The sequence below is a fragment of the Myxine glutinosa genome, chromosome 5 (assembly GCF_964187855.1).
Source record: "Myxine glutinosa chromosome 5, kmMyxGlut1.1, whole genome shotgun sequence".
In the NCBI taxonomy this organism is placed as follows: Eukaryota; Metazoa; Chordata; class Myxini; order Myxiniformes; family Myxinidae; genus Myxine; species Myxine glutinosa.
Window position 1 is genome coordinate 85732312 of NC_136265.1, and position 12084 is coordinate 85744395.

The 12084-nt window shown below is 45.1% G+C and overlaps 1 protein-coding gene across 4 annotated transcripts in view; it reads left to right on the forward strand.

The window, feature by feature from the left end:
- LOC137427368 (uncharacterized) overlaps nucleotides 1-8951 on the forward strand; it is a 73119-nt gene extending 64168 nt beyond the window's left edge. For all 4 annotated transcript variants that reach the window (XM_078778295.1, XM_078778294.1, XM_068116818.2 and 1 more), the window contains one exon: nucleotides 7771-8951. In XM_078778295.1, coding sequence (XP_078634421.1) covers nucleotides 7771-8786 — 1016 coding nt within the window. In that variant the 3' untranslated portion in view covers nucleotides 8787-8951. The remainder of the gene's footprint in view (nucleotides 1-7770) is intronic.
- Nucleotides 8952-12084: the final 3133 nt, after the last annotated feature.

Genomic DNA, 12084 nt, shown 5'->3' on the forward strand with positions numbered 1-12084 from the left:
CCCCCCTCTCCCACCCCTCCCCCTCCCACCCCCTCCCATCCCTCACCCTCCCACCCCTCCCATCCCTCACCCTCCCCCTCCCACTCTTCTCCCCTCCCCCCCGTTCCCCTCCCACTCTTCTCCCCTCCCCCCCATTCCCCTCCCCTCCCCCCCGTTCCCCTCCCCTCCCCCCTCCCCTCCCCCGCCCGGCAATGCCGGGTACTTCTGCTAGTGTGTATATATATATATATATATATATATATATATATATATATATATATATACTAGGACGTGCCCGTACGTGGGTGCCCGTTCCTTGCCAAAAAAAAAAAAAAAAATGTCTTCCCCCATGCATGCATGGGCGTGCCCATGGGCCCATGGGCGTGCCCGTAAGTGCGTGATGTGACCGTACAATGAATGTATCGTCCCGACGCCGCAGCTCGGATGGCGCTGCAGTTAATCGGGCCTGTATCGGCAGAGTTATTATAAACGTGTACTACAATCGATCGTACCTTACAACAATCAACACAGATTGCAACGTCAAATAAATGAATACGCTCTCAAATGTGCCGTCCGAGGCAGCGTCTGCTCGCCACGTTCAGCATCAGTACGTCGTCACTATGACTATCCGTAAGTCCGGAAGTGACGTCCTCATTTGACTGTCCGGAAGGTCGCATATCGCAGTTACGATGAATCGCAAATTAGTTTTAATTAGTTTTAAAACATAGTTTAACGCCAACATAGCGCCAACATAGTTTGCCAACGTGAAATAAATGAATACGCTCTCAAATGTGCCGTCCGAGGCAGAGTCTGTACGCCACGTTCAGCACACGTGATAGCTCGCTGCTCTCTGATTGGTTGAATCGTTTTTTGGACATAGCTCGGTAACTACTTCTCCGATTAATATGAAACCTTGAAAAGGCACATCCTCAGGTCCCCAGCAATATATCTGGCAAGTTTCAATTAGATCGGACCCGTGGTTGTCGAGAAACAGCGGTCACAGACAAACACACACACACACAGACACACACACAGAGATTACTGGAATTATATACACTAGGGCATGCCCGTACTATATCTATATCTAAAATTATATCCCCCCCCTCTATTTACATGAAATGGTTTGGTCCATGAAATGTTTTGGTCCATTCGCAACGCCAAAGCGAACGGCGAACGCTTTACATGAAATGGTTTGGTTCATGAAATGTTTTGGTCCATTCGCAACGCCAAAGCGAACGGCGAACGGCTTGCGAGTACAGTGACAATCCCCCCCCCCCCCCTCTATTTACATGAAACATGACATGAAATTTGTCCGTTTAATTAGTTTTAAAACAGTTTAACGCCAACATATGGCATGCACGTACCCGTACGATCCGAAATGGCGCACGCTCTCACAGGAGCTCCGGAAGGTCGTATATCGCAGTTACGATGAATCGCAAATTCGTTTTTATTAGTTTTATTATTAGTTTTAAAAACATAGTTTAACGCCAACATAGCGCCAACATAGTTTGCAAACGTGAAATAAATGAATACGCTCTCAAATGTGCCATCCGAGGCAGAGTGTGTTCGGCACACGCGATAGCTCGCTGCTCTCTGATTGGTTGAATCGTTTTTTGGACATAGCTCGGTAAGTAATTGTCCGATTAATATGAAACCTTGAAAAGGCACATCCTCGGGTCCCCAGCAATATACCTGGCAAGTTTAAAGTATATCGGACCCGTGGTTGTCGAGAAACAGCGGTCACAGACAAACAAACAAACGTACAAACAAACAAACGTACAAACAAACAAACACACAGAGATTACTGGAATTATAGATAGATATATATATATATATATATATATATATATATATATATATATATATATATATATATATATATATATATATATATATATATATATATATATATATATATCAATCTATAAAAATATATGTACACTTTATAACTCTTCATAATGTTATTACACAAATCTGATGTGCTGGCCCAATGGCCTAATGGATAAAGCATCAGACTCCTAAGCTGGGGGTTGTGGGTTCAAATCCTGTCTGGGTTGAATATTTTTCCGCTTACTTTTTCAAGTCTTTTATATTGTCTTGAATAATGAGCAAATAAACATCTTGCACATTGAGAAAATGCATTTTGTTCGAATTTAAAACGTAATTATTCTTAAACCTGAATTTCAGCGTCTCATAATACGCTCGTTGACTGGTATTAGTTACCTCGACTATCATGGGAGTCAGCTTATTGGACACAGCTATAGCAACGCCTTGGGCATGGTATCCGTCAAAGTGACCAGAACAGTTGTAGGTGTGACCACCCACCATGATCTCGCCACTATCCGGACTCTGAACCTCAGAAATTGCTGCAACATGATTTGAGAGATCTCGCGAGATCTTGTCGGGGCGGTCATGGTTTTTCGAAGCTGTTCCACGATCTTCACGCACGCTCGAAGTTAAGTAATTGTCACATTTGTATTTTTGTCGAAACTGTATTTATCTTACGTGTGTGTACCTTTTGTGTGTCCTTCGGAAGATTTATCGGTGTTGATCTTTCATACCTGTAAAAAATAGTCGAGTATTTTGTGCCACGTGGACCACGCGGCCTAGTTGTTGAAGCTTCCGCCCTTGATAGTGGGGCGGCTTAGCCCAAATATTCAAAAGAATTGTGCATTTTGTGATACAAGCACCAAATTTGGCACAAATGTACATTAATATGTTGCGAACATTTTAAGATATTGGGCCACTTGAAATTCCGTAATTTTTTTTTTCAAATTTTTTCAAATTTCGTAATTTCAAATTTTTCGGGTGACACCGTCACAATTTCGGTCTTCGAGGCCGGCCGATAGGCAAAGTGTGACCGGAAGGGACGAGGTTCTCCTGACCACGTGGCCCTCGATCTGGGAAGCGAGAGGCGTTCCATTAGTGGACGCGCCCCTCACGCCCGACTTTTGGGCGGCCCCGGCAGGCCGTTTGTTTTGACGTTCCGTGACAGGCCCCGCACCCCCACCTCCGGGCCGACCGGAAGCTTGTGCTGAGTACATCATACCTGAACAACTCAGTGAGGCAGAACACAGCAGTGCACACCAGGGTGACCCCTTCAGTGCATAAACCAATTAACCTGTCCACTGCAGGGCATATAGAAATGAAGTTATTTTCTGCATATAATAATAATATAAGTTCAGTTCTATATAACAATTTCTGTTATCACCACTACCACTACAACTACCACTACTACAAGCTTTGTCTGGAATTTTGTGGACTAACAGACAAACAGACATACAGACAAGCTGGGATCAAAACATTACCTCCTTCCACCATTGAGTGTAGAGGTAAACATCATGGAAATTATATCATGCCCTAGATTTAATTCATGCTTACCCGTGTATTTGCTTCACTGGTTCACAAGGTCTTTTGCATACATGTAATTCAGACTCTCGTCTTCATTGCTGACCACACAATGTTCGCAACATATTAATGTACATTTGTGCCAAATTTGGTGCTTGTATCACAAAATGCACAATTCTTTTGAATATTTGGGCTAAGCCGCCCCACTATATCGGCCGGCCTCGAAGACCGAAATTGTGACGGTGTCACCCGAAAAATTTGAAATTACGAAATTTGAAAAAATTTGAAAAAAAAAATTACGGAATTTCAAGTGGCCCAATATCTGAAAATGTTCGCAACATATTAATGTACATTTGTGCCAAATTTGGTGCTTGTATCACAAAATGCACAACAGGTTTGCTTTGCTGCTACACTATGAGGCCTGGTTCTCTCCGGGCATCCAAAGCGGTTATTTTTTCATTCATGTGTTTGCCAAATTTCAACTCGTTATTTTATCGTCCATGCGTTATTGTTTTATTATAGTTAGTTTTGGTTTGAATGTCCTGTAACTCGTAATTAATTAATCGTGTTCTGCTCCTCGTGTGCGGCCTTGTAGTTGTACCGCCGTCGGTGTTTGTTAACTTAAGCGTGTTTTGCTTGGCTCTTAGTTTTTTCCCTTCTACCCCGAACATAATACTCTGTCTAACGTTCTAAATCCCCCCCTCCCCACCCCCCCCCCAAAAAAAACCAAAAACATTTATTTTCCTTTCTCCACGTGTACTGTTGTCTCATCCTGTATTTTCTGTCCAGGTGTGCTGTTCGCCCCGCCCCCATTATCTCCTTGCCATCCACCTTTTGCCCTGTTCAGGTGACTCGTGGTGGTCCCTCTCGGCTCTCCCCCCGTTGGTATTTTGTGCATATAAGATTGTTCACGGTTCTGTTTAAATATTATTTAAATATGTTTAACCTTTCCCCTTCAGTGTTTTATTCAGTGGTATATTACAACACGCTGTTTTTCTTCCTATTGAAAAGGCTTTTCTCAATTTCCTCTCCAACTCATTCCACTTCAAAAAAAAGAAATTCAATATCTTATACGTCTCCCTCACTACATGGTCTAAATTCACATTCATTCCATCCCTCCTCCATCGTTCTGAATCGGATTGCTAACTTGAAAATCACAACAAACCCAATTTGTTATCAATGTTCGTCTTTCATTAATGATCCACTTTCTAAACTCCCCTCTTGCCCCTCCCATCCAAATCCCCCCCCCCCCTTGCACCTACACTCCTAAACTCCCCCCTTGCCCCTCCACTCTTAAACTCCCCCCTTGTCCCTCCACTCCTGAACTCCCCCCTTGCCCTTCCCCTCCTAAGCTCCCCCCTTGCCCCTCCCCTCCAAATCCCCCCCCTTGCCCCTCCACTCCTGAACTCCCCCCTTGCCCTTCCCCTCCTAAACTCCCCCCTTGCCCCTCCCCTCCAAATCCCCCCCCCCCCTTGCCCCTACACTCCTAAACTCCCCCCTTGCCCCTCAACTTCTAAACTTCCCCCTTGCCCCTTCCCTCCTAAACTCCCCCCTTGCCCCTCCCCTCCTAAACTCCCCCCTCACTCCTCCCCTTCAAAACTCCCCCCCAACCCCTCCCATTCAAATCTCCCCCCATACCATTCCTCTCCAATTCTCCCTCCTCCCCCCTCCTCCTCAAAGCTGCCTCCCCACTTCCTCTCCCCTCTATCTCATACCTCCCCCCCCCCCAACCTTCTACTTTCCTCTGCCCCCCCTCAAACAACCCCTCACTGTGCCTCATCCCTTCACCATCAAACCTTTCATCCTCCTCATCCTTCCCTTTCTTGGAACTCTTCTGCAATCTCTGACACACTATCAACTGCTCTCCCTACCTCCCCCTCTCATCCTTCATCTTACCCTACTCCTCCCCTCCCCGTCCTGTACCCGATGCTCCCCCTCTCTCTTCATTAACGGTATGGACGTCAAACATCCGGGTCCTTCGCTCAAACCTGACTGATCTCTCCATACAGGTTGCTTCTGACAATCCAGACTTGATCTGCTTAACAGAGACTTTCCTCCTTCAAAATGTCTCTGATTCCTTAATATCTCTTCCTGGTTACTCCCTCCTCCGGTATGATAGACGTGAGCCTCGTCCTGGTGGTGGGGTGGCTATCTTTATCAAAAACTCTCTTCCTCACTCTCCTTGCACTGCCCTCTCTCCTCCTCACCCCCAGGAGTACCTCTGGCTACGGCTTCCTCTCCGCTCCCACCTTTTGTTCATATGTGTTCTGTACCGTCCCCCAAACAGTGATGACTCCATCTACATTTCACTGTCTGACAACATGGACCAACTTCTATCCACTCATCCCAACTCTCTCTTCCTCATATGTGGTGACTTCAACTGTCATCATGCCACCTGGTTGGGTGTGGGTTCCCCTCTCACCAGTCATGGCACCTCAGCAAATGACTTCTGCGACTCACTGGGATTGACACAATCTGTCAATTTCCCGACCCGGATCTCAGCCAATGGAGTATCTTCTCTTCTAGACTTGGTTATGACAAACTTCCCTGCTAATGTCTGCTGCTCTTTTTCTGCTCCAATCGGTTCTTCTGATCATGTGCTTGTCAAAGTGGACATCTCTCTGGCCATTCTCAGAGAGCCTCCTCAGCGTCGATGAGTCTGGCATTTCACTCAGGCCGACTGGGACGGTCTTCAAGCAGCCATCAATCGTCTGGATTGGTCTCCCATCTCCACTGCCTCTGACATCAATTCTTCCTGGGAATTCTTCCAAAGCAAACTGATCTCTCTCATGCACAGATTTATCCCATCTCGTCTTCAGTTGTCATACCCTTCCTCCCGTCCATGGTACACTGAATCTTGTGGTGAGGCAGTTGCCCTGAAACAACTTGCCTTTGCCTCTTGGAAGGCTAATCCAACTGAAGGCAATCTCAGTTCCTTCTCAGTTCCTAGACTCTCAGTCTCAGTTCTCAGTTCCTCGAATCCCTCCAGGTTAATACCAAGGACCGCGGATGGACCAAACGGATCTGCTGGAGGCGGTGATCAAACACGGATTTTACTTATGTAGCGTGGGAAGAAGAAGGGAAGAGGAAGAAGCGGTAAAAGTGCGTAACTGTGGAAGGAGAACGAACTCAAACAGACACAAGATTTGCAGGGAATGGAAAATAATACAAGGGTTTATTTTCAATCAGGATCAGGACAGGGAACCGCGACGATAAATCTAATTTCTAAATTGGGATCCCACATACCGACTTCAGAAACGAACAAGGGAAAATTAATTGATAAAATAAAACGTCGTGTACGTGTAAATGCGGGGTGTGAGTGCAGCCTTATCTCGTCTGTAGTCTTGTCCATCGTCGTCCCACGCGGCTCCCTCCATCTGCCTCCGAGCACCAATCCAAAAGCACCACGCGCCCAACACAGGCTAGCGAGCTCCACACAAGGTCGATCTCCAACACGAGGCACAAAGAGACAGGAACGGAGAGATTGCAGGAGGAGAGAACAGCGTCGAGGAGAGGAACAGAGCCAACAGGAATCTAAGCCAAGCGCAGCGCGAAGCCGAGCCAAGCCACAAGGGAAGAGAAGGATCCAAGTCAAGCACGAACCGGGCGAAGAGAGCGAGCTTCAATGTCGTCTCTGAGAAAAGCTCCCGAATGGGTGCAGTGCCCCCTTATATCACTTCGCCTGGTGAGGTCAGACCGAAGCTTCTCGTCGTTCCCCAAACTTTCCAGCATCTTTCCTCCAATGAATCCCCTCCTCCTCAGTTGCGTCCTCGTGCCTCCGGCGTTGATTGGCTGAGGTTCGCGCCTTCCGCGCCAACCAATCACAGGCCTCCCTGTGGCGTGGTCACAGCCCCTCTCACGCGATGTTGCAATGCGAACAGGTGGTGCAGCTGGCGGCAGCCACCATCGGCGGTGCCCCGATCTGGCTTCCTGCCCGTCTTCCAAAGTCATTGTGGTGAGGGAAAGGGAATTATTTAATGCTGCCGAAGGGCCTATCTAAGTGTTTATGCTGATGTGCATTGCCATAAGGGACAAAGGTTTGATTACCAGGTGTGACACACAAGGGCTGTTATCTTCAATCCCTATAACTACCGAGCGCACGAACATCCTGGTATGTTCACAGGTTTACTCCTTAACCGACAAACCGGACTACACACACCTTATTACAGGGCTGGTTCCTCATCGCGACAGACGAAGCATGTTACCTATTCAGATCTACCTGACTCTAGATATTGCTCTTCCCCACCCGACATAACAGTATGTTGTGGAAAACCCAAGTTTTTGTGCAGTACTGTAGATTTACATCAATAATTATTTTTTCCTTTTTGGCAGTGCAACAAATACATATGTACATGTTTGCGTACGTTTGTCAGAATTATATAACGAGTATTGAACAAATTAAGGTTGTTGTTTTTGAAAGGTCATGTGATGTTGTATTTACAGGTGGATCCATTGAATCTACAAAGGAGACTGCACCTACTTTTGTGAACAGCGCAGACACTGCCCCGCAGGACTCGCCAACTGAAACAAAGAGGACTTTTTGCAAACGCAACAAGAAGAAGAATGAATTGTTTGCACGTACCTTACACCAGGCTCACAAAGGAGAAAAAGATGAACGCCCATACAAATGCAAAAATTGTGTAAAATCCTTCAGTTACTCATCTAGCTTAACATCACACCTGGGAAAACACAATCGTGAGTGCCCGTACGAATGCACAAGTTGTGGAAAATATTTTAATCACTCATCCCACCTAAAAACACACATGCGAATTCACAATGGTGAACGCCCATACAAATGCACAATTTGTGGAAAATATTTTAATCAGTCATCCTATCTTAAATCACACATGAGAATTCACAATGATGAACGCCCATACAAATGTACAAGTTGTGGAAAATCTTTTAATCATTCATGCAACCTTAAGTCACACATGATAATTCACAATGGTGAACGCCCATACAAATGCACAAGTTGTGGAAAATCTTTTAATCATTCATGCAATCTCAAATCACACATGAGAATTCACAATGGTGAACGCCCATACAAATGTATAAGTTGTGGAAAATCTTTTAATCAATCAGCCAACCTTACAAAGCACATGAGAATTCACAATGGTGAACGCCCATACAAATGCACAAGTTGTGGAAAATCTTTTAATCGATCATCCACCCTGACAAGGCACATGCGAATTCACAATGGTGAACGCCCATACAAATGCACAAGTTGTGGAAAAGCTTTTAGTCGGTCATTCACCCTGAAAACACACATGATAATTCACAATGATGAACGCCCACACAAATGCACAAGTTGTGGAAAATCTTTTAATCGGTCAGCCAACCTCACAAGGCACATGAGAATTCACAATGGTGAACGCCTATACAAATGCACAAGTTGTGGAAAATCTTTTATTCAGTCATCCGGCCTTAAATCGCACATGATAATTCACAACAGAGAATGAGCGTACAAATGCACAGTTTGTCGAGAATCTTTCAATCCATTATGCCACCTGAAAAAACACGTGGAAATTCACAATGGAGAACAAGAAGATGACCAACAAAGAGAATGTTCATGCAAATGCAAAATTTGTATAAAATCATTCATTAAATCATGTGAGCTCATGAAACACTTTTTATTTTGCCTTTTTATTTCATGACTCATGGAAGAGATGGAAGAGACTGGGAGAAAGACAAAAGATCAGGGAAATTTAAAAAAGATTTGAACAGATTCGGGACAGACAAAGAAGGATCACTTGTGTGGCTAAGGATAGGCCAGCTCAACTGGGAATGAGAACGAGTCATTTATTAATGCCCAAGACCAAGGACACTGCACCAATTGATTTTAAAACATCGCAGGACTGGGTCAATCGGACAAGTGTAGGTTTTACAAGGCAGAAGCAGAAAGCACGAGCCACCTCCTATCGAGATGTAAAAAACTCATGTCAGAGCAGATGCACATCCAAAGGCACAACAAGGTATGTGGAGTAATCCACTTGGACATCTGCAGACATTTCAATATCCCAGTGCCACAAAACTCAGGGAAACATGAACCACAAGCAATCGCTGAAAATGAGGATTTCAACATATAAATTTCAAAAAGCAAAAACATCTCACCCTCTCTGTTCTGTTCACCTTCTCTTTTGCTCAAGGTAATCTGCCATCTGCTTGGCAATCAGCCAACATCACCGTTTTACACAAAAAGATGCCAAAACAGATCCTTGCAACTGCAGACCAATTAGCCTGCTCCCAATCCTCAGCAAGGTCATGGAATCGATCATCACATCTGACATTAAATCCTTCCTCTTCTCCAATGGCTTGATCTCGGCTCATCAATTTGGATTCAGATCAGGTCATTCTACTCTGGACATGTTGCTTCTGCTGTCTCAACAATGGGTGGAAGTCCTCAATGCCAAACAGGAAATCAGAACTGTCTTCCTTGACATATCACGTGCCTTTGACACGATCTGGCACACTGCTCTGCTCACCAAACCCTCTACCTGTGGTATCCATGGAAATGTCCATGCATGGCTTGTGGACTAGGAAGTCCAACAACGACTCTGGACGTAGTCAACGTGTGGCCGTGAAACGGATTTCTCTCATCTCCCCTTCTTGTTCAGGCTGGAGTTCCCCAAGGCAGGGTTGTGGGCCCTGTGCTTTTTCTGGTCTTAATCAATGACCTCTCCGACTCTTGGCAGTCTGCAGCCTTCTCACTCTCTGCAGACCTGGAGAAAATCACGGACTGGTCAAACAAGTTGAACATGTCTTTCAATCCTGACAAATCTCACACTCTTACAATGTCTCTCCGAAAAGACCGACTGGACAATCTACTTTCTGAACAATCCTCTCCAAGAAGTTCTGTCACTCAATATTTTGGGTCTCACTATCTGCCATGATCTTTCCTGGGAAAACCACATTTCCAAGCTGGCCTCCAAAGCCAGTTGTCGACTGGGCATCCTCCGTCGTGTGAGGTCCTTCCTTGGCACACCTGAGCTCCTCACCACATACAAGGCTTTGGAATGGAATACTGCTCTCCCCTCTGGGCTGGTGCTCCTGCCTGACACCTAGCTCGTCTTCACGCTGTTGAAATCAAAGCTTTCAGAATCATTGCAATCTCCTGCGATGAACCGAACTCTGATGGCCTTTCCTTCACTCACCGCAGGCAGGTTGGTGGTCTTTCTGTTTTCTACCGACTCCTCTCTGGACTAGCTCCCCCAGCCCTGTCTGTGCTCTGTCCCCCAAATATTCCTTCAGGTCGCACAAGATCTGCCAGCAACCCTCTTCTGGTGAAACTGCCAAAATCAAGACTGTCTGCTCATCTTCACTCTTTCATTCCTCTTTTCTCCAGCCTCTGGAACAAACTACCTCACTCTCTTCAATCCCACTCCACCCTCCAGGTCTTTAAAACAGCTGTTCACCACCATTTCTTATCTTCCCCCATCCAAAACCTTGATCTTTTCTACCCCTTTTAATTTTATTTAATTAAAATTTAATTTTAATTAAAATTTTAATTTTTATTCACATTGACAGTCCAAATCCACTTTTTTGAAATACCTGGAAGTCCTTGTCCTAGTTTCTTTCCTGGAAGTCCGAGCAGAGTCCATATGTTTTATACCTCTCCCACCCCTCCCCTTCCCATGCCTGCGCCCCCCAAACCTCCCCCCCTAACTCAGATCTCCCGATGTCCCTGTTCTCTACTGTTGTACTTGTGTGCTTCCCTCTCTCTCCCCATCTTGTCTCCCGCTCCCTTTATTATGTTTTATGTGTCGGTTTGTTTTTTTTGAGATTAATGTTAGCTCTTACACGAGCCTCGATCTTGTATACAAAAAATAATAATAACAATTTTAAAAATAGATATAATGCTCACATATGACCTGATGATTCCATCAAGAGTGAATATAGAAAACAAAGCATTGTGACGACATAGAACTCAGGAACAAAAAGGAAAAGACAACATTGATAAGACAGCAGAGTTAAGTCGGATTACTTTGGATTCAATTCTGTCCAGTAAGTATGTGCAGCTCGAACCTCCCCAGATGTGAGAGCAGCTCTCTGCAGTGCATTCAGAAAGTATTCAGACCTCTTCACTTTTTTCACATTTTGTTATGTTGCAGCCTCATGCTGTAATCGTTTAAATTCATTTCTTCCCTCATCAATCTACACTCAATACCCCATAATGACAAAGAGAAAACAGGATTTTAGAAAATTTTGCAAATTTATTAAAAAGAAAAAACTGAAATATCACATTGACATAAGTATTCAGACCCTTTGCTATGACACTTGAAATTTAGCTCAGGTGCCTCCCATTTATCTTGATCATCTTTGAGATGTTTCGACACCTTGATTGGAGTCCACCTGTGGTAAATTCAATTGATTGGACATGATTTGGAAAGGCACACCTGTCTATATAAGGTCTCACAGCTGACAATGCATATCAGAGCAAAAACCAAGCCATGAGGTCGAAGGAACTGTCTGCAGAGCTCAGAGACAGGATTGTGTCGAGGCACAGATATGGGGAAGCCTCCAAAAAAATCTCTGCTGCATTGAAAGTTCCCAAGAGCACAGTGGCCTCCATAATTCTTAAATGGAAGAAGTTTGGAACAACCAGGACGCTTCCTCGATCTGGCCGCCCGGCCAAACTGAGCAATCGGGGGAGAAGGGCCTTGGTAAGAGAGGTGACCAAGAACCTGATGGTCACTCGGGCTGAGCTCCAGAGATCCTGTGTGGAGATTGGAGAAACTTCCAGAAGGACATCCATCACTG